Below are 27,812 nucleotides of genomic sequence, written 5' to 3' on the forward strand. Positions count from 1 at the left end.
GTTAGGGGAGTGATTGTAATGAGTGATGTTGTGAGGAAATTGAACTCAGTGATCTCCTTTATTACAAACATTAATAAAAGTCAGAAGTTACAATCCTGACAGAAAAAATCAAAGGGCTCTTGGAGCTAGCTCATTCATGTTATGCATTAAGTTTGTATCGATTTCTTGGACTTGTTGAATATAGGCACAGTTGAATTCAGTTCATATGAAATTTCAAGACTTATGGAATAGATTTCCTTTTCTATTTGGGCAATTGATAAGAAAACTTGTGCATTTGTCGTGATGGAAATTGGAAATAAGGTTGTGTGGGCTGGAGGTGGGATGGGCAGAGGTCATCAGGCAGGCAGTGTCCTTTTTGTTGGCAGACAGTGTCACTTTGTGTGTGTGTGGGGCGGAGGGTGGGCTGGGTCGGCATGATCTGGCATCAAATGTTGCTCAAGCAGCAAAGTATTTGTAACCCTCATCTTTCTCGATCATGTGTACTATTGCGAAATATTCCTTGCCCGTTTCTTGATATCCTTTGTTTTTAACATAGCGGCCGTTGCATTTGGTTTTTAACAAAGCGGCCACAATCGTTCTTAATAGAATTTCAAGCCTTCATATAATCTGATTTTCGCAAATTAATATTTGCGTAGTCACCAAACAGATGAGAGATAAAACCACCAGAAAAGTAAACAAATGGCCAGTCACGAAAGCAACGCTTCGCTTTTCCTTTAAAAAATTCGCCGGTTCCTCGTGTAAGCCAAAAACAACATAATGTATATATGTGAAAAAGCGATTGCGTGACGCAAGGTAAGTTGTAAGATGACATGTTATCACGTATCAGACGAAAAAACAGTATAAATTCTTAGTCTGCATTTTGTACCCAGTCTGCAGTCTGCATTTTGTACCTAGTCTGCATTTTGTACCCGGTCTGCAGTCTGCAGTCTGCATTTTGTACCGATCGAATTGGTATTGCTGTTTTTATTTGGGCGGCCTCAAGTCCGGACTGAAATAATGGAGCTCGAAAGAAAATTTTAGACTATCTTGGCCTTTATGATTGATGTGTTGACTGTATGTTGAAGAGCTCCCGAGGACAAGCACGATGATAGAGCAATGATTACTTTATACCAACTGAAGACGAACGCAAATGCACGGCTTGCTAATATGGCTGCCTCTGATGCTGATGCTCCTCTGCGTGGTCACAGCGTGTTTTGAAATGAACACGCTACTGGTCCCTTAGGTGTGAACATTTCGGCTTTTCGATTCAAGTTGCATTTAAAGAAGTTCGGAAATGTGATTTGAGGTTATTACTGTTTTTAAACCGTACAAACATTTTATTTCTTTCCACGTGAGTTTCTGAGCTTCATCGAAATTAATTTTGACTTTCACTAAGTGGGGAGGGGTAGCATGCAAGACTACTTCCGTTCACGGTCCACAATGCAACTTCCGTCCACGGAATACGACTTCCGTCCATGGTCGACAACTTCCGTCAACATCTGTTCCACCACGATACCTCATTCATTACTTTCAGCATAGATGAGCTAAAAAGAGGGGCCCTTGATTAGGCGGTTTCAGTGAATACATTTAACTAAAATTTTAAAAAACAAAACGCTTACCGGCAATTTTGGCTCTATGACATTTCGAATCGAGTCTGAGCTTTTTTGTTTCATAAAAAAACAACAACAGCAAGCCTTTAGCTCGGTCCTACTTTGGTATTTTTTTTTTCTTATTTGGGTAGGGGCTAAAATATTAAATAAAAGTACACTCAATCTTGATCAAATTCGATCAATATTTATTTTCTTCTTACAATTATGATTACGATTCTTATATCATGGTTATTATTGTTATTATCATTATTATCATTATTATCATTATTATCATTATTATCATTATTATCATTATTATCATTATTATCATTATTGTCATAATTATTGTTATCATCATCGTTATCATCATTATTGCTATTTTTATTATTATTACTATTACCATTGTTAACTACTGCTATGAAAAAATGGTATTTTTTTATCGTATAATAATGGTTTTTGAAAGCTTTGGAAAATAAAACCAATACTTGTTGATAGTAAGTTTCCTGGTCCTAACGAACAAAGACTTTCCATGAGTCTCCAGAGGAAACTCCACCACTGTAGTCATCGCATTCCCACCTATGGCCATCTAACAAAAAGTGATACGCATACGCCACAAAAGTAGGATGATTAAAGAGCCTTGCTGTATTACCCACGCCCAAGTGACCCCATTTGCCTACAAAATGCACACTGTCATATCCCCATCTACTGCATTGTCCTGCTAAATAAGAATTATCATCAGCCATTTTCACATACGAGCCACAGGAGAGAGGCATTACATTCGTTTGGTAACTGAAAAACTGGACAGCTGCTTCACCAGCGCTGTTCTTTGCCGTCATGACGTGGAACGTTCTCTGCTTTCTGCAGTAGAACCGCAACTGAGTGAAAGACAAATGCTGTCTTAGTTGCTTCATGGCACTGCTTGAGAGGAACATCTGAGATTTACTGATTCCACGGTACGATGACTCCACCGAGAACCGAAAGGGTTTGTTTGAACTGCCGACCACAACCTCAGACACAAGAAGCCATCCTCCTAAAGTCGGATAAAACTCCAAGTTACAAATTAAATCAATAGAATAGAAATTATATAATAATTGAATAAATAAATAAACAAACAAATATGTTGGAAGTAAATGAGTAAGTAAAATAGATATTAACCAAGTAGATCAACGATTGAAAATTGGGGTTTTCCTTCTTGTTGGGAACTCGATCAGATTATTGGTAAAAAAAAAGGGGGGGGGAGAGGTGCGGGTGAATTATATCGGGTAAATTGTAGAACTAGGGATTTGTTACTATAATTTTCTAACGTCACCCTTGTTGGGAATGGTCTCGAATTAACCTATATTAATTTCTCCTTTACGGGGCCAACCCATAATAGTAGAATAGGAGAAACTGAGAAAAGATGAATAATAGCTTAGGCTAGTTCGATTGTTTTGTCTCCGCCCTGAGAGAAATTAGTTATCACAAACTAGTTTCTGGAGCTACAGCATACCTCCGTCTGTTGTCATATCGCAAAAAACCTTTAAAGGATTTCCGTTTTTCTCAGGGTCGATCCAGTATTTTCCATCTTTCCGAGAAAGTCCTAAGTCACGCATTTCCTTGCAGGAATGAGCAGGATCACTGGAGTACAAGCCAAGGGTTGGTGCTAAACAAACGAGCAAGCAAAAAAAAATAGATCTAGGCTTATTAGAAATAAACATATTGAATGATATCATATCCTGAGAAGCGCCAGTTACCATGACATGTATCTCTTTTGTAAAACTCACTTGTCGAGCACTATTATTCAAACGATTACAAACTGTCTTCCTCGCTTTATATATTCTTCTAATTGTGCCAAGATGGGGTCTCACATAACTCATAGGTCCGAGGGCTAGCCTTTTTGGCGAGTTAACTTGAATGGTAATAATTGTAAACATCATTGCACCAAAGCTAGAACTTGGAAAGCAAATACAGATAGTTTTGGGAAGAGCTGATTGGTTAATGGCTTTTTTTATGCTTTCTCATTTATATATGTATCGTACTTACAGCATTCAAAGCCATCTCCTTGGTAAGAACTATCACAAAGACATGTGTATGAGCCCACGGTGTTAATGCAACTTGCTTTACTGTCACATGCGTCCTGGTTTGTGTTGCACTCATCCAAGTCTGAAGATTGAAATATATCTATTGACCTTTACAATACAATAATAAAAAAAAACAAACAAACAAACAAACAAAATGAAGACATCAAACCAAAAAAAGTTTTAAAAAAGAAATATTATCTGTATCCTGAATCTATGAAGTACGGTAAGAAAAGTAACTTTTACCTAGGAAAGGCAAGAATGAGAGACGGAGGTAGGCAAATAAAGAGTGGAAAAAGAGATGGAAGCCAAACAAAAGCGAGGGTAGGCGAAAAAATACGAGGAAAGGTGAAGAAATGCAATGAAGGCAAAGAAACCAGGGAAGAGGTCGCCCACGTAGATTGACAAAAAGCGAGAAAAGACATCGAAAGGCGAGGAAAGATTGGTCAAAAAGAACCAGTGAAAGGCTAGCAAGGGCGGAAAGTGAATGTTTGAAATGAATGTTTAATGTTCGAGAGTTACCTTGAAAGTGAGGCAGGAACTTTTTTTTGTAGCACATGCGTTTCATCTCTCTCTCTTAACTTCCCTCTATCCTTCCCAAATAAATCTTGATTAACGACGTAAACACCTTACCTTTCTTACAAGTGTACTGATGACAGTCACTGCACTTTACGTCGTTCCATTCGTAGCGATATTTAATGCCAAGTGCGTGCACACAATCTTCTTCTTTAAAATTATTTGGCTGATTCTTAGCCCAGGCTGTAAAATTCCCTCTTCCTCGATCCGCCCATGTAAAATTACCCTCTGATGTTCTGTCATTGAGGCCAAGCCATGATTTTTCTCCATTATGGCGATGCTGTATGAAAACGTTTTCTTCGCTGCTTTTAATATCAGCGATAGCTGAGTTTTCGTTTCGACAGTTCCTTAGGGCTGTGGTCCAGTTTGCGCAGGTTTTACTTGTAAAATAGCAGTGACCATCGAAGTAGTTCCATCCAGGGTCGCATATATCTATGTAAGAAGCAAAAGTTGTACTGTAGATAGAGAGAAGGTTTCCACCATCCAGTAAACTCAGAGCATGATGAAGTTGCAGTAGAAAAATACTTAAAAAAATACATTATCCTCTTCTTGCTTATCAAGAAGAGGACAATGTACTTATCACAGACTCTGCTACACTCAGGCAAATATACAGCTCTTATTGGTCTCGTAGCACAGTCTCTTGGAGATCAAGTATAAAGATAATAGAAGGAAATAATCTTTGGAACACACGATTTAGCGATGTCTAGCACAACAATCCGTCACAGCATGACTCAAGAACCCTTGATTCCAGCCTAATACAGTTTTGTATGAAAGACATCATTCTTTAATTCTAATGATCATAAATTATTTTTTATACCAACAATACAAAATTCAGTTCAGTGAACAATTTCGATAAAAACTGGTCGAGAACGAAATGCAGCTCCTCAACATCATGCCAATAATTTCAACTTTGTCGATATACATCCGCAGAACTAGAATACGTGTTGCGACTAACAGAACTGATTTTTCCACTTCTAATAGCAAACGTGAGATAGGGTCCATGCACCATTTCAAGTACTTCGTTGTTTAAGAATTAATTACTATCTAACTGACCTGTCAGAACTGCATAACTTAATGATACAGGTTCATATTTGGTTTCATACAATTCTTTGAGGCAGGCTCTGAATCCCGTAGAATTCATGTTCTGGAAATAAACATTTCATTCATTGAAAATCAACAAATGAAGAACATTTGTGGATAGACACGTTTCATTAACCTCTCCAGAAGTAAATAAGAATTGGATATTTTGAAAATGGAGAAAAAAGATGAAGATAACCTCAATCCATGTTGTGATTCCATTGTGAACTGGGGCTGAATTTCCATTGTCTGTGTGGTGATTGGCAGTCACTAGGACTGATGGTGTGCTGTTGTAGCTTTTGGTGAACAGGACAAACTGTTTTTGAAATAAGACGTAACTTCATGAACAGCATTACCTACAACTGGTGAAGTTTTGCTCCCACGATATTTTGACAGGCCTTCCAGCGGAAACTCGCACGCGCAGGCTCAGATGTATCCAAAATGGCGGGCCGTAGTTGGAAGCGTTCACGGAACCTAATCGACTATGCCCAATTAAATAGATTTTCTTCAGCCGATATTGAATATAGACATTTTTTTTGTTGTCATGTTAAGAACGAAATGTCTTTACAAATACGTTTTTACTTCCCAAGTAAAAGTTTTAATTATTTTACCACTTCTTCCCTACCCCTCTTGGGTCTATTTTTGCACCGATTGCAAACGTGGTTGCTTTTTCCAAAATGGTTGACAGATTTCCTTCTTTCGGGAATTCTTTTGCTCGGATTTGCGCGAGATTTTCGCCGAGATTTTCGCCGAGATTTTCGCTCCCTTGCTCGTACTTAAAAGAGGAAAAGTATGCAGTCTTAGGAGAAAATTTCTCTGCTCCAAAATATGTGAAACTGATCCAAAAACAGGCTATTGCGAGAGGACAACCTTCGAAGGAGAATGCAAAGATCAATTTTTGGACTCGTTTGTTACTCAAGCAGAGATCGAAGGATTTCTAGTGGCATTTGATGGCAATTTACAAAGAACATATGGGAGATTACTGTAGTAATCAAGAATTGTATTTCCCGTATGAAACCTCGAAAGATGTCTTACATTTTGGTAATGGTAAGTGTATTGAGGTTCGATTATCATTGCTAGAACTCCACTTTTACCAGAAAGTTATCATGAACGCCGCTGCCCAGCTTAACAGTCATGATCTCACACAAGCCTTATTAAGCGGTAGCCATTTTTAAAGGGCCCGAATAGCTTGAATAAGAGCTTGACGAAGAGTTTCCGTCATCTATATACTGTAACATTGGAAGCTGCTTACCTGACAGTAGGCATTGTTATTTTCATCTAATGGAGGATTTGTGTTTGGAAATTTGATGAAACCATGTTCGGCGAAGAACGGCTTATGAAGTTCAGTAAATGCCATCCAGTTCTGCAACGGAATGTTATAATCATGTAATACTGAAGTAAACTGTTATGAAACATGAATGTGAATGTTGAGAAAGAACATTCAATGCAAGATGAGTAAAGGAGCGTAGAATACGGGAAAAGGTAAAGTGTTTCATCTGATGGGATAAGAAAGCAACCATGAGTATTTCCGTCTATTCAAGTAGATATCACTGTTATTATGTTAAATGATCTATTGAAATAATTGTCAATTTGTGCTAACTGTTTTCTTTTGATACCGAAAGACCAACGACCAACTACTTTCTCGAAAACGAGAGAACTTACCACGGTGATATCCTCGTGCTTTCCATCAAAGTTCTGCATTTCACGGAGACAAACTTTAAAAGAGTCCTTAGTCGCGTCCTCAGTCCAAATCAGAGCTGCATCGTATTCTACACCTGTCCTCAGATGTTCAGCTGTCACAAGAACTACTGGTGCCGACTTAAACTTGTCCTAAGGTTACCGAGGAAAAATGCATATGTTACAAAAAAAAAAAAAGGAATTGTTCACCAGCAGTAAAGTGTGATCATTTTTTTTTTTTACGAAAAAGTTTTTGACTGCTGTTAACTAGCCTTCTTCAGACAATGAATTGGAACAACTGCAAATTTTTTACTCAATTGTGCAACACATTACACAGTTGCGGCAAGAATATGTGGGAAGCGTTTTTTTTAACAGGCAGAAAACATAACTTTTTTCTTTTCTGTGTTGAAATTGTGATGTTTGCATATCAAAAAAACTGAATAACTAAAAAAAGAAATAGAAAATTAAACATGACCATTTTTGTGCCACATTATGTTTATCCTAATTAGATACAAAATAAAATAAAGAAGTGGACACAGCAGCGAACGTTTTCCAAACTAACTTTTGAAAAAGTCACTTTTGCGCACTTGGTTCCAGACCACCACTCTTGCATCTTGATAATTCCCGTCATTCCGTTTGGCGGTGCACCTTGGTATGCCACCCAAATAATTGTTGCAAATGGGTTAAAGTTTCTTGATTTTCTTCCAGACTGCATGGCACAAACTGTAAAGTTTTCCGTGTTTGAATCTTCAATCCATGACGTTACAGCGTCATGAACGGTTTCTGAGTCATTTAAATTCATGTGGGTGACGGTAATTTGTACATGAACCTGCTTTTCAGGATAGAAGCGGTATGGCGGGAAAATGACCGTTTCACAGCTGGAATCTGACCATTTTGGCACGCGAAGTTCTATCTTGTCCCGCAGTAATGGGAAACCTGTATGGTATACATCAAGATAAATATTTGATTAGGAAATGGATTTTTATAATTTATGAAAGTAATCCACATTCATGTCTGCAAGCTCCATTATTTAGGTAGAAACTGAACAGAATCGCTTTAAATAGCGAAGAAAATTCAAATAATTGATGAATCGATTGAAAGATAGGTGGATACATAAATGTGTAGATGGATGGATTAATTAATATATGAATGCCTGGATGGATTGATGGATTGATGGATGCTTGAATGAATTGATGGATATATGGATGCCGAGGTGGATGGATGGATGGATGGATAGATGGATGGATGGATGGATGGATAGATGGATGGATGGATCGGTGGACTGATGAACGGACGGAATGTGGAATAAAAGGAATTTCTCCTGGTTAATTGAGACCTTTCACTTACCTTCGCAGCTTCCTGGATGATAAACAGAATTTTTTTCCAGTCCTCTGCAGTAGTTCAACTCATACCAGCATTGGTTGTCGTAAGTCGTTCCATTTGTGGTGCACACAGGATCTTGATACGAGGGACAGTCTTCGTAACAAACACAGCGAGATTCATAGGCACTAAATGTTTTGCAAATTCCAAATGAAGGACAATGCACGCCAAGACATGGATTAAGATCTGTCAAAATATAATGATAAAAAGGCCGCTTACCAAACTCCGAACAACATTATTGCGTGAAACACTATTGTAAAAATTTAGCAATCAAATGGAAAAAGGAAACAGCGAAAAAGAGAGAGAGAGAGAGAGAGAGAGATAATGTTTTATATGGGAATTAGGAAAAGAAGAGCATCATAGACTTCTTTAATGGAACAAGGCTAAAGTAGTTATGAATATTGATTTTAAATTGATCAGGCCAAAACCTGAATGAAAGATTAATGAAGTGTTGATTTCAAGGGAACTTTTAAAATAGAGTAGAATGCAGTCCGCAACACTTACCTCCAATCACAACATAGTAGACAGACAAAGGGTCGTGTTTACTTCCTGTTCCACTTAAATCTTTCACACAAATCGTCATGGATGTAAGTCGAATTTCCTACGAGTTGCGAAAACATTACAGTGTGTTAATTATCAGTACAATCGAACCCCTAGAATTAGCTCCTGGTTCCTCCGGGATCCACCCTGGTCTAGGCTGTGGAAAAACCCCTTTTTCCCGTCCGTTTATGTCAGGCCTTCAAGGTAACACTTTAGTTCATCTAAGAGAGTGTATTTTAGTGCGAAAGGGAAGACAAAACAATTATAAAACTTTTCTTTGCGTTTGCACCAAGATAACTCAAAAGAAAGACACAAATATACAAATCAAAGGCTCCAATAATACCTCCACCCAAGCCGTTATTATGTTGTTTTCCGGTAGAATGAGGCTTTTCTGCTGACGGTCATAGAAGTGATGAACAGAAACCAGCACAACAGGTGAAGTGTAGAAAGTAGTGTTGAACGACACTTCCTGGGAGAGAAGAGAGGGAAAGGATTAGCGATATCTTTCTGTAGGATACTTAGTGAATTGAAACAGTCATCTCTTTCAGTTTTATTTAGGATAACTTTTATTTTCTGGAAAAAAAAAGCAGGAGAGACTAAGCCTAAAAGATTCCCTAATAATTTCCTCGCGTTGACTCACATCTTATTCCAGTCCGATCCTCTATTTTTGTTTCATAGCAATGACAATTTTCCTTGATTTTCCTTATGAAAGAATTAGCGAATGAATTGATAAACAGATAGATAAATTTATTCACAGATAGATAGATACTCAAATAGAAAGACAGATAGAAGGATAGATAGATAGATAGAGTAATTTAGAATTATTGACTGAGTAGATAATATAAATAGGCCAATGTAAAGAGTTTCAAAGTTGAAGTTTCGAGCGTTTCGAGGGCAAAAGCTGGAAATATCAGCTTTGAAACTCTCTATTATGACCAATTTACGTTATCAACTCAGTTGATAATACCAAATTACCTTGTTATTCTCTCCCACCGACGAGCACCACAGTTTCTCTAGAAACTTACCCCTTTATTAAATAAATAGATATAAAGAATAATACATAGGCGCGCGTAGATATAGAATTTCTCTTCAAGCGTTCATCTCGATAGCTAACGAGTGAGCGCAGCGAACGAGTTTGAAGTCGAGTTAGACGTCGTGTTCAGCTCGATATCTTACTCGTTCGCTGCGCTCCTCGTGAGCTATCGAGTTAAACACTCGAAGAGAAATTTCATATTCACGCGCACCCATGTATTATTCTCTATATGTAGATAGATAGACAAATAAACAAATAGAAAAAACACAGCTTTAAGCTTATTAAGAGACAATGACTGTTCAAACTAGTAAAGGGTGTAAAGAGGGTCGCACATCCTCAGATACTTACTTGACAGAAACCATAATTGTCCTCAACTTTTGGGGTATTCCTGTTTTTAAACTTAGCTTCTCCTGTCAAAGTGAAATTTAAGCCTGTACCATTTCCAGTGAAGGCAAACCAGTCCTAACAAAAGATTAAAAAAAACAAAATTCTTCCAAAAAGAAAGGAAAAAATATCCGGAAATCAGTTAGTTCTAAGTTCTAAGTTAAGCTCTACCACGGTATGAATTAACTTCAATATCATAACCATTTTTCGGGACAATTTTAGTATAGACTCTTTTCATCTGAAGGTGATAGTGCAGAATTGCTATGGCAGGTACGCGAGACTGTCATCAATGACTGATATCTTTGAAATTTTATTAAGAAGGGAGATAAGAACAGCATCTCTTGAGTGCTGGTGATATTTCCGAATCATTTTCAAATCTCTTCTTTTTTTGGAATAGTCGTCTTACAAATACCGAAAAAATCTGAATAAACATTTCACACCAACTACTCCGAACGTATGGTAAAAAAAGGCTAATTCGGGCTTCTTACTTCCGAAGTCGATGGTGTTTACTGAATAATTGTAAAGTAGCGCACAATGGAAACTATCGGGAAATGGAAGCCTATCACTGTGGATGGTCTTCTACAGAAAGCGTCAATCAGCTCGCTTACCACAACTGTATCTTGGTGTTGTCCGTCAAACGGCAGAAACTCCCGGATGCACACTTCGAAACTTCCATGTTTAATGTTCTCAAGCCAAACATACATGGCGTCATCGGGTTTTGTATCACGATTGTACTTAGTGGAGACAAATACGAAAGGAATACCGCCAAAACCCTGCAAGTATTTCAATGTCCTCTAAGCAGCCGTTCTCGGTACTAATATTTTATATTTGTATAGCCGTATACTTATGCGTATAGCGTAAGATTACGGATGAAACTTACTTATCTTTTGCCATTACCATCAACGTATCCATGATACACTCTAACCAATAAGAGTTGATAGAACGTTGTTCAAAAATAATTTAAAGGATTTTCGGCGAATCATACCCGTCGGGAGTATCCTTTCCGTGAGAGGTCTTATATTATTATCTTCAAAGCAACCTTTCCATCTCAATTTCGTATTGAAAACTATATTTATATCAAGGGGAAGTAAGTGTTTTTGGCCATTTTTGGTGTGGCTGATAGCGAACCCTTTTAGCATCGCCCAGAATGCAACGACATATCTGGGACCTTGACTGACTTAGAATGAGTAGTTATGTGGCATAACTAATTCCTGGTACACGCACTCTTCATCATCATTGTACAACAAGCTACGAAAAAGGGTGTTGACTAACTTGTGAAAAGTCCACTTTGTCACACTTTGTTTCTGTTGTCCAGATTCCGCTGAACTCAAGACTTCCGTGTATCATCCCCATGTGATCTTGGAAAGCCACCCAGTTGATAACACCACTTTCATTCCTTGCTGAGCCTGTTTCACGGACACACACGTCAAATCCACGTGTGGTTATAGATCTAACCCACATAGTTGATGGAGAGTGAACACGGGAAAACTCTTCGCCATAGCTCAGTGACACGTGAACTTGCACCTTGAGTTACAAAGTGAAACTAAAAAATCATAACTTTGCTTGGGAAGTTTATTACGCTGTTTTTCCGCTGTTCGTGGCTTTAAAAGGTTAAATTAAATTCTTGGAAGTAAAGCGTTGGCGGCAAGGACATATGAGCTCTACGTTTTTATTCTGTTGTTATGTTGTTTTCAAATACGCGCAAATCTCGAAACTGAAAGTATGACAAGAATGCAATTCAAACCTGTGAAAAGATTTATACTTTCCTTCATTCATACCTTCTCGGATCCACTAAACGTCTTAGGAAATGCGAAGCTGGAGCAACGAGGCAAACGGCAGTGAAAGGAAGGAGTGCAGCCACTGTTACAGCTCCATTGTTGAAATGTTTGCGAAATGTTAAGCTTACCAGTCTGAAGAGAAGTTCCTTCAAGCACAAAGGAAACAGTGTCATTTATGATGGTGTTTTTCTGCTATGATCTATTTATTCCTTAAAGTCTGAAATGAATGGTACTCTAGGTCATTGCCTAGGATTTTTAGGAAATCGTTCTAAGGCAAGAAATAAACGAGAGAAGAAAAAAATTCCTGACAGGGTGCATTTTTATTTAGTCTGATATGGGCTCTCAGTCGGTGAAGGCAAGTGAAAATCTGTTCCAGACCTAATTTCTAAGGAAAATAAGCGTCCTTAGTCCTTTCTGGACTACTTCATCGCAAGTAATACATTTAGTTTCGTCATAACATGACCAGATCATGTCATGTCATTTTTGACGTAACGGTCTGATCGAGTAACGCTAAGTTGGCGATCTATGAACTCTAATGAGATAGAGAGAATAATGCGCTAAATAAGATTTTAATAAAAGTACTCTTTTTTATGACACTTGTGTGGTTGAAAGGCCTTGTCTTCCATTAAATACTTTAAGCCTTTCTGTATGGTTCTAAACAAAAGCTTTTTAATACTAAGGGTAAGCCACTTAACACCGGAATTTGCATTAAGCATCCCACGTGTCCTTATCATTAGACAGTACCTCATTTGCAAACTGCGCGCGCCTTAAGACATTGTAAACAGATCGTCCAAAAATTAATTTTAAACACATTAAAATTCCACCAAGTTTTGGCAGATTAGCGAGATAATAATTAGGTGTCGACCAACTTTTTTTTCCCCTCGCATCTGTTGTAATTTATAAGCTTAAACTTTATTAGATAACGATAACAAACTTTAAAGATAACAAAGCCTATTTGATACGATTTAAAGACCACGCCGCTTCTTTAAAGTAAGATAACCTCTTTGAGTAGGAACGTTAAGAAGTTTATATTTTTGTAAAGAGCAAATAAATATTTGATAATGGACGTTTCGATGACATGCATGAGAACATTCTCAGCCTTTAAATACCCACATGTGAGGATAATTTTATTTTTGCATAACCTTGGGAGTTAATCCTGAATAGAGTTCATAAGGTTTTAAGCCAACAGAATTACCGAATTGCCGCATGAAAATGATGAATGTGATATGTTAATACAGTTAAATGGGAAAATAGTTAAAGAAAACATGCGAGACACGCGCAGTCGTGATCTCTTTGACTTCTTGCAAGTAAAACAGGGCATAACAGAGATAACGCACAGTTTACTTATGAAGAATTCTCTATGGGAGCAATAGTTCGATTTCTGATCACTAACAAACAACTGAAGTCGAAATTTGTATTAAACAATGCAAGCGTTTTCTATCTTTGTTTGTTTTTTAGAGTTAATGATGTTAATTTAATGAAACGTTATATCGAAGACGCTGACATAATCAACTCCTCATATTTTAGACAGTTTCGCCTCTAACTGCATGGACTTGAAGAATACCTCCATAAAATGAACGTAGCTCGGAAAAAAACACTTTCCTTTTAATTGCTTACGTTTTATACATAGAATGAGCAAACATTTTCAAATTGTTTTCAAATTAGAACACAGTGTGAAATAGTGGCAACTGATGCAACCGTTGATGAATAATATTATTTTATTTTGCAAAACTATTATTTTAGTGTGCAAAACTTCCAATAATTTTGAACTTTGATAAAAACAAAAAGGGATTTCTAAAGTAATGATAAAAAGAAAAGTAGCATCGAGAAATGGGAGAGATTCCAGGGCATATATTGTTACAGCTCGTAGTGTGCACCCGCCTCTCACCCGCTTGATATTCGCTTCAGAATTTACTATAAGAAAAATGACGGTTGTCCATGTTAATAACCAATTGTCTTACCTTTCACCGCAAACAAAGTATTTGCAAGGATGACAAACGGTAAAAAAATCTGATGAAGATTCATTATATATCAAGGACGTCTTGTCGGCACACGAGGTACGCCTATTACTAATTATGTTGGACCCATCGTTTCCTTTTATATGAACACTTTATCCGGCTTATCTACACAAATTAAAACATATTTTTGTTACAAAAATTAACAATGAATCATGTTTACGCTGCATTCCAAGGTCAGGTTAAATCACTTCGAATTGAAAGGGATGCGCGAAATCAATTCCATAAATTTTATCACGAATCAAGACAACTGCTTATCATCTCTTAAAATACGTGGCTATGGAGATCATATGAGGGAGTGATCCGCAAATCCAAATCATCTGCGTATTGTTTCAACTAAGTTATTCTATTTGAAAGTTTAGTTACTGCATTTCACTTGCGATTAGCTTACGATATCTCATCACTAGTTATTCGAGTTTTGAAGAGTTTTGAAGTGGAATACAAAAACAAAAGATACTTCATGAAATATTCTCTGAAGAAAATATTGGAAGAAGAATAAAATTTTTATGGATAATTTTCTATTTGTTTTTTTTCCTGAAAAAATGTAGTGCAGGACATAAACAAAAATTAATCTCACAAAACTTTTTATCAAATGATAAAGGTGATGAATGTGTAGGTGGTCTCCATCTGTCGGGTTAGATAAGGTTTTCTCTAATTTTTTTTTACTTTGTTTGAAAACATTTTTAATTCAGTGGAAATGATAAATGATGATGTACTTGAACACTTCCCTCCTGTTTCCCATGACCACCCTATAATATATGCAATAACGGCGTAAAGTCTTGCAAGAAAGTCATGCAAGAAAGATTTTGTTAATATGTTTTCGAGTTTTTGATCAGAGATTTGTTTGAGGGATTCCCTCTAAAAGCTTTGGAAGGTCGTCGACACTGTAAACAATTCGCGTTTGACCTTCTTGGTCTCCTATGATGAACATTGGAGAGTCTTGGCCGTCGGTTTCATAACTACTGTACTCTTCGTCATCGTCGACTTCGGTTATTGCGAGTTCTGTATTATCAAAGTCTGAAATGGCAATCTGCGGAACTTCCTTCCCATGGTCCATATCAGAGTCAGTATCCGCCTCCTCTATGTGCAAAGTTGGAATCGTAAATTGCTTTGATGAAACGAAATCAGAGAGGTTTGGATGGTCTTCGGGAAACGTCGTTTTTTCAGGCTCCTCATGTGCATTCACAGCCTCCTGCCAAGTGTCATTTTGTGATTTTACGTTTTGGTCGATGTTGATGTAAACGTTATTCGCAGCTGATGTTGAATCGTGTCCATCTGACGCATTCTGGTGAAAGTAATTTTGCTTGCGACTTATTGGTTTGAAAGGAGCAAATTTCTTTATCTGTGGTATCAAGGGCATTGCACTTTTTCCAAGCCTCCGTAGTTTCTGTTTTCCATGAGACGATACGTTCTCGATCGCGGTACCGGACTTTGTCATATTTCTTTCCGTCTCTTGAGTTTCACTTCCTTCGTCGACGACATTATCACTTGATTTTAGTGGAATATCTTCCGATGGAGGATCGATCAAGTGCAATAATTGTTCAGAAAGTCTTCTTAGACTAGGATCTCTCTTTTCTTTGGGACGGTCGTCAATCTTTGGTGGAAAGGAACACAGGGACGCCCTTTTCCTTGGTGCCTCTGATTCCGCCTGCCTGAGTTTCATCAAAGACATGTCCGTAAGCATCTGTAACTGGTCTCTCTCACGTTCTGCTTGCTGACGTTTTTGAGTCATGGTTGAGATCATCTCTTCTAGTCGCTCTATTTCAAATTGTGCCTCTTCTAACCTGAATTGAAATTCTTCTTTCTCTTTTTTTGCTTGATCCAACGCTTCTCGAGTGTCTTTCATTTCGTTCCTTGTGGTTTCATGATGGTTAGCTAACTCATCCCTCTGTTTTACAACTCCATTTAGTTGTGTCTTCAGGCTTTGTATTGTTCGATCACTTGTAGAAATGTACCGCTGATACTTCTCTTCTAGTTGGTTGATGGAATCTTTCCTTTTTGGAGAAATCAACTCCGGTGCATCGAAATCTTTGCCAACGGATTTCAAGGCTGCGACTAACTCATCCCTCTCGAGAAGGGTATCGTCAAACATAGATCTCAGCTCGTGCATATTTTTCTCACTTTCGTACTTGTAAAGTGTGTACTTCTCTTCAGTAAGGCGCTTCACCTCTTCCGCGATGTAGCGTGCTTGTTCGGCTTCGACTGCTCGATCGTTTGCTTCGTTTAATCGTAACAGAAAGGTCTTCGTCATTAGTTCCACTTCTTTCAAACACTTTGTTTCCGCCTCTTGGACTTGAGCAAGGATGGAGTCTTTGGCAGCTTCAGCTCTTTTCTGCAAAGCTTTTGCTTTTAACGCTTCCAACTCGGCACTTCGAAGTCGTTGTTTCAGTTTTTCCTGATCATAAGATGCTGGTATGTCAGTATCGTCCCAATCCATTGCAACGTTGCCATCCTCAAATGATTCCACCATAGTATCTTTGTTTTTCTTGACGATAGATTTTGAATTTTCATCAGCAAAATTCAGCACGTTCAGTGGGTCTGTCGGTGAAGGAAAAATTATAGAGGCATCAGACACCTCCTAGGTCTACATCGATTGCCTATGTATGGGAGATTCATTAACACTATTCCACCAGAGCCCACAAGTGCATGTGAGTGACATGTAGTAAAAGTCAAGGGCAGTGTGGCTGCTAACCTAACATAAAAGTAGTGGTGTACCGACCACCTCCTTACCAATACGTAATAGGAAATTTAAATTGTCTCACCTTCCAAAGAATGGGAAGAACAACTTGGGGTCGAAGATCCAACCTTCTCTGAAAGTGAGTCACGAAGATCTTGAAAGGTTGGGCGAGCCGTAGGTTCCTAAAGTAGCATTAGAAGAGGTACTTTTATCAAGCGTAAAATATGTGGCTCTGGCTCTAATTCTGTTAATGAGACGTTTCATTTGCATAGTTTGGATCCAAAAGTTAACAAGAGGTTCAAGAGTTCCCTGGTCAGTCATGGAAATCACTAAATCGTTTTGCGCAACAGGGTTTTCAATGCGCTTCGATTGTTACTGGACAATATAGCACGATTTTGGATAAGGTATAGTATCGTTGAGCTACAGGGAAGCACATAATTGATTTGGCTTGTCCATTGTTCCAGTTACTATTTGATGTTCAACATACCGCTTGCAAGCACATGGTAATCTTATCAGTGAAACTGGAAACGTTGTCCAATGTTTCGTCCTTCCGTTTGAACTTTAACACCTTATCATCAGACAAAAAGAACACCGAGGTTAACCAATTAAGCATTGAAATTGATCAGCATCTTATTTCTCCCAACAGTATCAGCCCCGAATCAAACATTAAGGTCATGAGAGTAAAGGAAATGATCACGAGGCCAGGCAGCTACTGATTATGGGACAAATTGTCCTTGTAAATACCATAGGAAATGTATAGAGAAATAGTATATCGAATAGCAAACAGATCGGTCACTGGGTATAAAGGGTTAATCAGCGGACAAGAACCAGTTTTTTTTGTATTTATGATGAAGCACTGTTTCTCAGCCTATGCTTGCCTTCAATAGATTTTGCGATATTATCGTGTCATAAACAATGCACGTAAGCCACATGAAGAATTTACGTAGCCTGGCAGCAACTGTAAGCAACATTTTCTGTCGACATCGATTATTAAAATTTTAGAATTTCGTCAAATTTAAAGAAGAGAGGGATTCTTTCACCGAGGTAATTTTCAAAAATTCTCTAATTCCATTTGCGGAGACTTTTCATTTTATGACAGTACAAGTCTGAAGTCTGAGGTCTGAAGCCTGAATTATTGCAAAAAACATCATCTAGTCTGTTCTTAAACAACGCAGTGTGAAAATACTTGCGACGCACCTGCTCTAAATCTGTTATTGGTTGCTGGATCGCTGTAGTGACAGCAAAGATGAATAAACCTGCAAAATATCATGTTAAGTCACTAGAGAACAAACAAAATCTGTGAAAATAAAGGCAATTTATACATAAGCCTGCATTTTGGTGACTTATAGTGCAATATGAGTTAACTAACCGTAAGCCCAGACGTCTGACGGAAACGATCCTGTAGACTCCATAACTTCAGGGGCTGGAATGGGGATCTTGTTCTTGTAAACATCGTCCGAGAGTGCTCTCTTGCACCAGGGAGATCTATATTTGCCCAAATTTATTTAATTTAATTTTTTTTTTCAAATTTTTTTTTCATCTGTCTGAAAAATATTTCATTATCATCTCTTCTATAAGATTTTTCAGGGTTTTCAAATCTTACTAACAACTAACAAGAGTACAAAATGGGGTCACTTAATCGACCCTAAGAGGATCTGCATTTGAGTGACTTTTTGAGTGTTTGTTTTCTAGTTGTTTGTTTTTTATTTCTATTCGTTTGTTGTTTTCTCTATTGTTTGTTCGATTGGTTATTTCTCTCTTTTTTTTCCTATTCATGTCTCACTCTGCCTTTGCAAATAGTGACTCACCTTGCACAATGAAAGCCGGATATCTTTATTGTTCCTTTATCGCCTACAAGACAGTTCTTGGGAACCTGACAATGAGGACGAAATCAGAAAACAAACAAGAAAAATAAAGCACATCAATTACAATACCAAAGAGGATAAGCTGAAAAACCAAATAGAAATGCCGAGGTAAGTTTGTCTGGATGTGACATATTAAAAAAACGACGGTTGACGTAGGAATCAACAAAGTCTCATGCTAAATTCCTTCATTGGTTTTCAAAGGAATGAAGCAAAGATTGAGAAAGATAACTGTAAGAAATTCAAATAGGTCTTTCTTTATGCTTTGTTATTTGGCTAACTCTTCTTTCTTTCCCTCATTGCCTGGTTGTTTGTTTGTTTGTTTTCGACCAAATGTTATTGTGGAAACTATATCGGGAAAACGAATCCCATTGATCTGCACCTGACAAATTACTGTTAGGTGTATGATTCAGTTATATTCCCAAAATAATTTTCATAAGTCTTAGAAGAAAATAATTTAGTTCTTTGTTCATCAAAAAAGGTTATTTTTCAGAATCAGGAGGATAGAGCAGCTTGTTAATACAAGATTTACTCTTCATAAAGGTGTTGGTACCGCACAACAGAATTAGTGATTTTTAAACCAGCAACGGACACCTTCATACAACTAATGTACCTTTTTTATCAAACTAAAGTAGATTGTGTTGTTTCAGTGTTAGTTAAAGCAACTTGGAAAATTAGTGGTACTATCTACCACAGTTTTAGTACTAACCAACTCGCCGTGTACTGTACGGCATTCGTGCAGATAGACCATTCCGTTGATCACTTGATTCATGATATGCCCCAATTCCGTGGGATAGGAAAGTAACAGAGAAGAGTTTCTCGTCAGATAGTTTGAAAGGTCTCCTGAAAATAAAATAAAAAATGTTTAAATACGAAGGCAACTTAGCCACAGTTGCATGTTACATATTATGTCACCGAATGGATAATTAAATTTGAAGCTGTCATTTGAGACCCTTTGGAAGTTTTTAAGAGTGGCGTCGTGAAATTGAAGGAAAATGGTCTTTGACAATTATGTTTTGATCATAAGTACGTTTTTTATAAAGTAGCTCAAGGCATGGCTATTATGGAAGAGGATGTGTTTGTCAATTCATGTGTGGGTTAGCTTAAATTAGAGCTTTGACTGCATTACGAACTCAAAATGCAATCATATAGAGTTATCATATCCTGCATATTACCATTAGACAGATATTCGTGAACCATAAAACTGCGCGGTCCTTTAATTCCCACTCCTTGTAACTTTACTACATTGTCATGGTTAAAGATCCTGCGAAAACAACAGAGGAGGAACAGTAAAAAGTCTGAGCGATTGGTTGTCTTCAAACTTTCCCTGTTCATCATAGTCACTAGTCAAGCAATCAGACATTCACTCCGCTAATCTAGATGTCTTTAGCCAGTCTTTTACTTAATCCAAAGCCTTTTAAGTGTGTTTAGCAGACCTTTCAAATAATAAATACTCAAGAGGTGAGTTTCCACGCAAGAAACCTTTCTCAACCGTCAGTGTGTTTAGAAGAGCATGATCTTTTTTTTTACTCACATCATTAGTCTGGCCTGGTTACTAAACTTCTCCTTTAATATATCAGAACTTCCTTCCGGTAAAACGTGGATCAAGGCATCCTTGCTGTGAAATTTTCCATAGCTGACATTCTACAGAAAAGCAATGCATTTTGGATCATTCTATTACTTTCCGATGGGCACCTCATTCAACTTGCTGACGGGGTTTTCAGCCGGTTCCCTCACAATAGTAATGATAATAATAACTTTCTTTACGTGTCAACGTGATTAAGCATTGCTGATAATTGAGGACGCCTAAAACGAGTTACAACTGTCAGGACTTTGTATAAATAAAATGCCCGCCGCATCTCCCCTCCACCTTTCTTCACCAACGTGTCTTTGGCGTATCTCCTTTGTGACAGAAATACTTTAATTTACGCATAAAGTGTTAATTCAGTGAAAATCGTTCGGCGACGCTCGGGCTTACTGAGCTTACCCATGGAAGATCTGCGTTGAATTCTCCCCCAGTTTCAATCTCGCCCCAGTCAACCCTCCATATTTCTATAAAGAAAAAACATGTCAATGGTAAGTGAAAGATGCTTCAGGACGGAAGAAGATCAAACACAAATTATAAGTTAGACTTACCAAAAATTAACAAAAAGACGAATAACAACTTATATAGCTGAGATATATAAGTGATAAAAGATGTCTTTGCTACACCTCTTGACTGACTGTTTCTGACTTAAAGATAGTGACTTCCATCTTTGTTTGCTCCGAATTGTTTAAGAGCTGCTGAGCTACAATCAGGTCCCGTTTTTCTCCACATAAATATGGATGGGAAAGTCTAAGCATTCCGTATCTCTACCTGTTTTCTATAATTACGATGTTTCGTTGTCCTCATTATATGGTTTGGAGTCCCACTACTAGTTATCTGATCTATAACTGACTTTTCTGGTAAGTAAAATGCTAACTGCGCCTAATTACAATTTACCGTCAGCGTTTTTAATGGTGGGATATTTCTCCAGGGTTATTCCAAGAGCTGCAATCAAACAAAATGCATCACAATAGATTTCATCGTGTTGAGATTTCGAGATAAAACAAAACATTTGAACTACTAGATATTGAAAGATATAATCTTTAAAGATATGCTTAATAAGCACAAGTGTCTTTTCTCCTTCTCATTGGAAAATTGACAGAGTTGAAAAACTGAGTTGTTTAGGGTGACTCACTCGATTCTCTTTTCTGAGCTTTTGTAGGATTTTTCTTTTCATTCGGCAAAAAAAGCCATAATGCGTTAGACACATAAATATTTCATGGGTATTTGGGAGAGCATCTGGCAAAATGCGTAAATTTATCAGTTAGTATTGCGTTTGCTGAGTTCTCTAAGGAAAAGAACTTAAAGCGATATCTTAAACCAAGTTTTAGAAATTAATGCGTCCATTCATGTATTACTTGGATGTTGCTTGCATTGATCCAGCAGCTGCTGTATGCTGTCAAACTGCAAGAAATTCGCATAGCATACTGCGTCAGATTCGTCTTTGACACGATATTTCTGAGTTGCCTCATCGAGAAGGACCTCTATGTGTTTCACTGTTCTGTCCATTCTGTAAAAAAGTAGACGAGAAGACAAAAAAAAAAAGAAGAAAAAATGAATAAACCCGTATTTTGTCAGGTAAACAGCTTTCCTATCATCCACTGACTCTATTGTTTCAATTTTACTGGTTCTAATCAAACATATGATATGCGTAAAAAAACGCCACTAACCTGAACGACAAAATAGTTTTCGTCCCCAGTCCACTGCTTCTTAAGATGAAACATCCGGGAACCTACATTGCCAACAGGGATTGTTCAAGAGGAGGAATGATTAGAGTTCTATTTACCAGTTTTTAATCTTTTGTATTTAAACAGAAGATAATGCACTTTATGATACTCGAACATTCTCTGCTTCGCAATTAATGTTATATCTCAATTTATGGTCCCGATAACATACCAATAAACAAGATTAACTATTGTTTCTTTTTTGTCGGCCATCACCCGAAATTGCTGAGTACGCTTTTGGTTATTAACCACAGATATTTTCACTCTCGTGTAGTTTGATTTCTTATTCTGGGTCGTCTTTTTTGAAATATCCAGTAGCATGTCTTAATGAAATTTTCGATCTGATAAGTTGAATTATTTCGACGTTTCAGTTATTACCGTACCTGATCTCTCAAAATGGCCGTAGCTATAGACGTCGGAATTTCGCCAAAAAACCACCTGCATCGATGCCCAAATAAGTGTTAACAAATATGATATCTTTATAACATAATTTGACTTGTGGGTAAATATCGCCATTTACTTACGGTTCTTCGTCGAGATCCTTTAATTTCACAAGATTTATTGGAATGTAACCATATCCACTCGTCCTTTGAAGTGTAAAAGCACTCAGTAAATGTTACCATAGGGCGCGTGTTTATTAAGTTAGAAACACGTTATACTACCGTAATATGACGATGCTCCAGTTTTGAGAAGTATTTCTAATTTGTCTTCATTTTATTTAGGGGAAGGGGAAAAGGAATGGGAACTGGAAGTGATTTGAATTTTTTCCGTTGGACGAGTTTAATGAAAATAGACATGAACAGGATTTTGTAACGTAAGACAACTCTGATGCTGTGTAGAACGATAAAGTTCAAATGTACTCTTAGAAACGTAATATCTAAATGCAAATAGCTCCCACTTACGATGTAGTTGAAAAAGCTTTCCATTCCACACTACCAGAAGCACCAGACACCGTCAGATGATCACCCTATGATAACATCGATCCACACGATTGGATAAATAAATCTAAATGAAATCTGTAACGACTTAGTACTAGAAAACAATGCAAAAATGTGGATTAGCCCATGCCGTTCAAAGCAAACTTCTTGCGACACCCAACTAAACTTTTTTGAAAACTATCAAGATTATCCGTGAATCTCACCATGCAAATCAAAATTTGTATCACAAAATTTCTCATTAATATTGAAAAATTCTGAGCCTTTAGCTTGTTCGCATTGTCTCTTTAAAGAGCACAATCACGAATGTCTTAGGTGATTGCCGTGGGGTCTCATTTCACGTTGAAAGTAGTCCCAGCCTCCCATACAATTTTTCGTAAATTTTCGGAACGTTTTCGGCATTTTTCAGGGACACTCCGTAACATCTTCCATTAAGTTTTTTGAAAAATCTGATAAACCTGGTAGTTTAAAGAAAACCATACGCGAAAGAATATGAAAATTGCTTTTCCTTTAATTATACGTATAATTAATGCGATCAAGAAAACTCAGCCCTCAAGTTTAACATCAAGAATAAGGAAAATTGTCAGTTAATAACTGATATTATGACTTACGGCATTAAAAGGAAGGCTCCCTGGCATGTCTGAGAAATGAGTCTCCAATGCAACTACTCCGAAGCCGTGGAAGTTGATTGCCGGTGATAACTACGAAACAAAAAATTTTAAGTATAATAATTGTAATGATGATAAAAATAATGATAATAGATGCAATAGTAATAATAACAATATTTTTAATAAAAAATTAATGATTATCAAAATTGATATTATTGATTTTTACTATTGGTATCATTATTATCATTATTCAATTCACAATGTATTTAATTTCGTCTGTTTGACGAGCGCTTAGGCGCGAAACTAAGAGTAACAGAGAATCGATGCGTCCTCTTTGATTCTTTGACTTATAATAACCAATTTATATACTTTTGTACTACCTTGTGCTTCTTTGCAGCTGGAATTCCTAGGTAATAAAGTAGAAGAGCATTGGCAAAAGAAGGCAACATTTCGGGTCAAGATGTTTTCATTATCAAGTGTATTTGAATTGATTATGGAATGAATGCCGAGACTGTGACATGGTATTGAGGAGAGAATATCTTTGGTTTTACGCGTACGTTTTCAGATAAAGGCGGCTTGGATAAGTCCTTCGACTATGTACTGCTGGACTTCTCGTAAATGGATTACAAGGCAATGACCTAATGCTTACAACAAAACTGATAGTACAATGAAACAAAAGCTGGCCCATATTTAGTGGGAGAGGCTAACATAATGTTCCTTCCTTAGCTTACGTTTTTACTTACCATATATGGTACTTGGCTTGCATCCAGCAGAGCCTCGAAACGAGGTAGCTCTACAACACGACCATCCCTTTCCGGTAAAGCGACCCGAATGGTACTGGGTCAGGCACACTGGATTGTCCAGACAAGCTGAAAATTCACCCATTTGGGCACCACAGTACAGCGAAATTTAATGTATGCACCTCTATATCATCCACCTGCGCGCCCTAAACAGGTTTCCGCTCCTGCTTTTCCTCTTAAGTGTGTAAAAGAGATTTCCTCGGTAAATATTCGAAGGATTACTATGTACCACAACAGGAAAAACTAGTGGTTTTGTGAATGCACGACAATTAAATACAAACGTTTTTTCAAAAGGTATCACGTCAAGAATAAAAAGTTTACGCACCTGATCGTAAAGAACTCAGCCATGACTCCAACTCTTCCACATCATAAGCGGAGAGGTAAAGGGTTCGAGTATTAGAATTATCCTTCTTAGTGCGACAGTGATATGTTACCTGCAATCGAGAATATCGTATTTATTCCATTAATAAGCAGCGCCCAACCTAGAACAAGCACCCTCCCTATTGTTAGGAATAGTTAGCAAGCGCCCTGCCTCGGAAAAATCGATACATAGTATATGTACGGATGTTTTCCCCTTATGTAGGTGTATGAGGAGGTCAAGTATGGCAAATAATTATAAAAGAAATAGTAAAATCTGATTCACAGTTGTCATTCTTTTTCTCTAAGTAGCCAACTTAATTCACTGAAACGCTAGTGACATTTTGGGTTGTGTATGCCATCCCCGTTTTAATTGGCGTTAGTACTTCAGCGTAATTACAAATACTTATACGAATCGTTAAACAAGTTACACTAACCTGAAAACAAAGCGCTTGACTGAATGCATCATCGTCTACTTCTTCGACTGATTGAATGTGGAGCAGTTCGAGAAAAAAATCAGGTTTTTCTCCTTTTGTCTGAGCAGCGAGAAAACGTGTTGATCAAAAAAAAAAATATCATTGGACATTTACCGAAATTTTGTCTTTGTCTTTCTATAATTGTGTGCGTATGTTCGTGTTTTAAAAGATGGCATTAAATGGGTTTTGATTTCCGTCAAGGCTCTTGAGTCCGGAAATTGAAAACAAAGTTTACAAAGTACCAACATGGCGGCCGAGGCTGACCCAAGACAAAAATTTCCAGCGGACCAGCATTTTACCTTTTCTTGGCCCAATCCAAAGATCAACAAAATTATTTTGCCCTTTCCATATGGCCGCTGTGGTCACTCACAAAAGTTCTTTAAATCTCCTTTTTTCACGAATTTTTTTTCCCTGTAATAGTCACAATTTCTCTCATTAAACTCTAATTTGTGGTCTTTTTGGTCGGAGGCAATCTTTGATTGCAATGATGTTGCCTCACTGAGCTTTGTGATAAAAAACCTACTCAGCTAATTAGATGAAGAGCAAAAACAAATCCTGACTTATTTGGATCTGTCGCTTTTCCACGCAGCTCTTTCTGAAATTCTCCTTCCTTCAAATTGGCCTTCGTAAGCGGTTTTAACTATAAGATGTCATTGAAAGTGCGCTCCGAAGAAGCGATTATTTACTGCCTCTTAGTTAGGCTGCGAAAAGACAATCTCTTCCGTGGCTCTCGCGACAACTTTTCTGTAGCAAGCTTGTAATCCGCTTATAAAGCTTGTTGTTGACTTTCACTTTATTACGCATGAAATATCTGTTATGCCACCCACTCTTTATGTTATTGGATAATTACAATAACAATGACTAAAAAATTGAATAAACATTTCGCTTATGTGTGTATGCTTATACTGAATACAGACAACTTAATTAAACAGTGAAGGTATCCAAAATGAACACTACTTCTGGTCTGCGAAGTTGCCCAAAATCATTGTCTCTGGTAATCGTTTTATTTTATATACGTTTAGCATTGTTGGATGGGCTCTTCGGATATTTTCATTGAAAATTGACTATAAGGTCAGAAAACTGAGACGCGCTTCTAACTGACAAGTTTAGCGCATAGTTTCCGAAAGAAACCGTCTCTTTGACAGTTCAGCAGACGACATTTAGTCATATTTGAAGTTATCATGTATATTAAAGAAACAGTTTAGATCCTCAAAATGCGTGGAAATGTGAAGAAACCAAGAAACAGTGATCGCTTTAACTTTATTGAAACAGGGATTCCTATTGAAAATTACTGGAAACTGTCGATTGTATTCGATTTAGATCGAAGTAGCATTTCTTTCAGTCAGGCTATGAACTCTCATTTAGTAACAATTGGCACTTTAGTTACCGAATCCATACACATTGATCTAACTTATTAACTCCATGATACCCTTGGTAACTTCCATGAAGAGATACGAGCAATTAAGCATACTAAACCAATGCTAAACAAGGCACAAATTGGAGAGTTTATTGGAATTTTCGAATTACCCTTTTACTTTTCCTGCTCAGGGCCAGAAAAATGCTTCAATAAAAACCCAAACGGTTTATTGCTAGATACGAACGTTCATAAGCCTCCTAATCGTTGGTCTTTGTAATACTAGCAGATAAAAGCTTTAGCATTCTCTACAGATCATGCCACTAAGGTACTTACCCACTGTGCCGAACTGCGGTAATACTCTAGCAAGTTATCGCTCAATACTCCAAAAACTCCTTCGAAGAGTGACTTGGCAAGAAAGCTCTTTCTTTTTGTCTTTCGCACCAGAATATTGCCGCAGAACCTTGCTCGTTCTTTGCTGGATTCCATAAGGATGAGAAGGATTTGTCTCCCTTGGAAATTACTTGAGCAAACTCATTTCGTACCACTTTGCATATTGGGAAAACGGAGTCTTATTTACCTAGTGAGTTCGCGTAGCCATGCAAATAGTTTCAACTCTAAAATTCAACGAAAGCAAAGGTAAACCACAAAACCGGAAATGGCATAACAGAACCAAGGCTGTGCATATGATAGCAGAATTCAGTTAGAAATCCTTCTTTCTACTGACGCACAAAGTGTTGTTTTCAGTCTTGCTGTTCGGTGTTTGGCTCTAGCTCCGCACCCCACGTTGGGTCGTTTATTGCCAATATTTTAATACATACGGGTTCTCATGATCCCAGTAAATTGACAGATGCCGTGCACTTCAGTTTGTTTTTGGTAGAGCAATTTCATACTGAAAGCAAAAAATCTGTCGGAAGTCGTCAGTGATTGTGTACACTAGACATATTTCTGTAGTCACGAAAATTGACATGTTAATGAAGTAGACATTCTTCATTGAAAAACATTCGCGTCCAAACTTATTTATAATCCTTCAAGAAATGAATCCCCTAACGACTATATACTAAGCACTCTTGATATAGGATTGCTGGGTGACTATGATTTATCATGATACAGACGGTTGATGACGTCGGTTGATGACGCCGGGGTAGAGAAAAATGATGTATTTTAGTTCTTCGTCCACACCTCTAGCTTTCTTTCTTAGAAAGATTTGCGAAAATATTCCGGGTTGCGCATGTAAGAGCCACATAGGAAGCTAAGCAGATGTTGTCCACGAACAAGAACTAAGAAGAAAGCTAGAAGTGATTTAACTAATAGATTTAACTGATAGATAAGTGATGGTGATTTAACTA

General features: G+C 37.5%; 2 protein-coding genes across 2 annotated transcripts; both read right to left on the bottom strand.

The window, feature by feature from the left end:
- Nucleotides 1-1,934: 1,934 nt before the first annotated feature.
- On the bottom strand, nucleotides 1,935-14,120 carry LOC131797519 (uncharacterized). The gene is made up of 17 exons (XM_059115141.2): nucleotides 14,032-14,120; nucleotides 12,071-12,216; nucleotides 11,565-11,816; nucleotides 10,901-11,065; nucleotides 10,257-10,370; nucleotides 9,219-9,344; nucleotides 8,840-8,936; nucleotides 8,303-8,521; nucleotides 7,518-7,891; nucleotides 6,941-7,108; nucleotides 6,531-6,641; nucleotides 5,478-5,594; nucleotides 5,255-5,345; nucleotides 4,259-4,633; nucleotides 3,591-3,710; nucleotides 3,058-3,210; nucleotides 1,935-2,598 (listed from the first exon to the last, which is right to left on the bottom strand). The coding sequence occupies exons 1-17, from the start codon at nucleotides 14,093-14,095 to the stop codon at nucleotides 2,078-2,080; spliced, it is 3,213 nt and encodes a 1,070-aa protein (XP_058971124.2). The 5' UTR covers nucleotides 14,096-14,120; the 3' UTR covers nucleotides 1,935-2,077.
- Nucleotides 12,643-27,249, bottom strand: LOC131797518 (uncharacterized). The gene is made up of 22 exons (XM_059115140.2): nucleotides 26,800-27,249; nucleotides 25,071-25,169; nucleotides 24,602-24,710; nucleotides 24,220-24,345; nucleotides 23,857-23,882; nucleotides 23,480-23,569; nucleotides 22,836-22,900; nucleotides 22,458-22,520; nucleotides 22,317-22,371; nucleotides 21,880-21,941; nucleotides 21,568-21,719; nucleotides 21,107-21,154; nucleotides 20,612-20,676; nucleotides 20,159-20,268; nucleotides 19,800-19,888; nucleotides 19,334-19,467; nucleotides 18,571-18,635; nucleotides 18,132-18,247; nucleotides 17,960-18,018; nucleotides 17,250-17,330; nucleotides 16,848-16,944; nucleotides 12,643-16,623 (listed from the first exon to the last, which is right to left on the bottom strand). Exons 1-22 carry the CDS (start codon nucleotides 26,950-26,952, stop codon nucleotides 14,918-14,920), a joined length of 3,570 nt encoding a protein of 1,189 aa, XP_058971123.2. The 5' UTR covers nucleotides 26,953-27,249; the 3' UTR covers nucleotides 12,643-14,917.
- Between the last annotated feature and the right edge of the window lie 563 nt (nucleotides 27,250-27,812).

This window comes from Pocillopora verrucosa, chromosome 14 (assembly GCF_036669915.1).
Source record: "Pocillopora verrucosa isolate sample1 chromosome 14, ASM3666991v2, whole genome shotgun sequence".
Taxonomy (NCBI): domain Eukaryota; kingdom Metazoa; phylum Cnidaria; class Anthozoa; order Scleractinia; family Pocilloporidae; genus Pocillopora; species Pocillopora verrucosa.

Coding starts and splice junctions, on each gene's coding strand:
- LOC131797518 (XM_059115140.2), bottom strand. CDS start 26,952: ATGGAATCCAGCAAAGAACGAGCAAGGTTCTGCGGCAATATTCTGGTG. Junction 22,901..23,479: donor GGAGCCTTCCTTTTAATGCC/GTAAGTCATAAT, acceptor ATGTTATCATAG/GGTGATCATCTGACGGTGTC. Junction 18,019..18,131: donor GTCAGACGTCTGGGCTTACG/GTTAGTTAACTC, acceptor GATATTTTGCAG/GTTTATTCATCTTTGCTGTC.
- LOC131797519 (XM_059115141.2), bottom strand. CDS start 14,095: ATGAATCTTCATCAGATTTTTTTACCGTTTGTCATCCTTGCAAATACT. Junction 7,109..7,517: donor CAAAAGTGACTTTTTCAAAA/GTTAGTTTGGAA, acceptor CGGTAACCTTAG/GACAAGTTTAAGTCGGCACC. Junction 5,346..5,477: donor GAATCACAACATGGATTGAG/GTTATCTTCATC, acceptor GTTTATTTCCAG/AACATGAATTCTACGGGATT.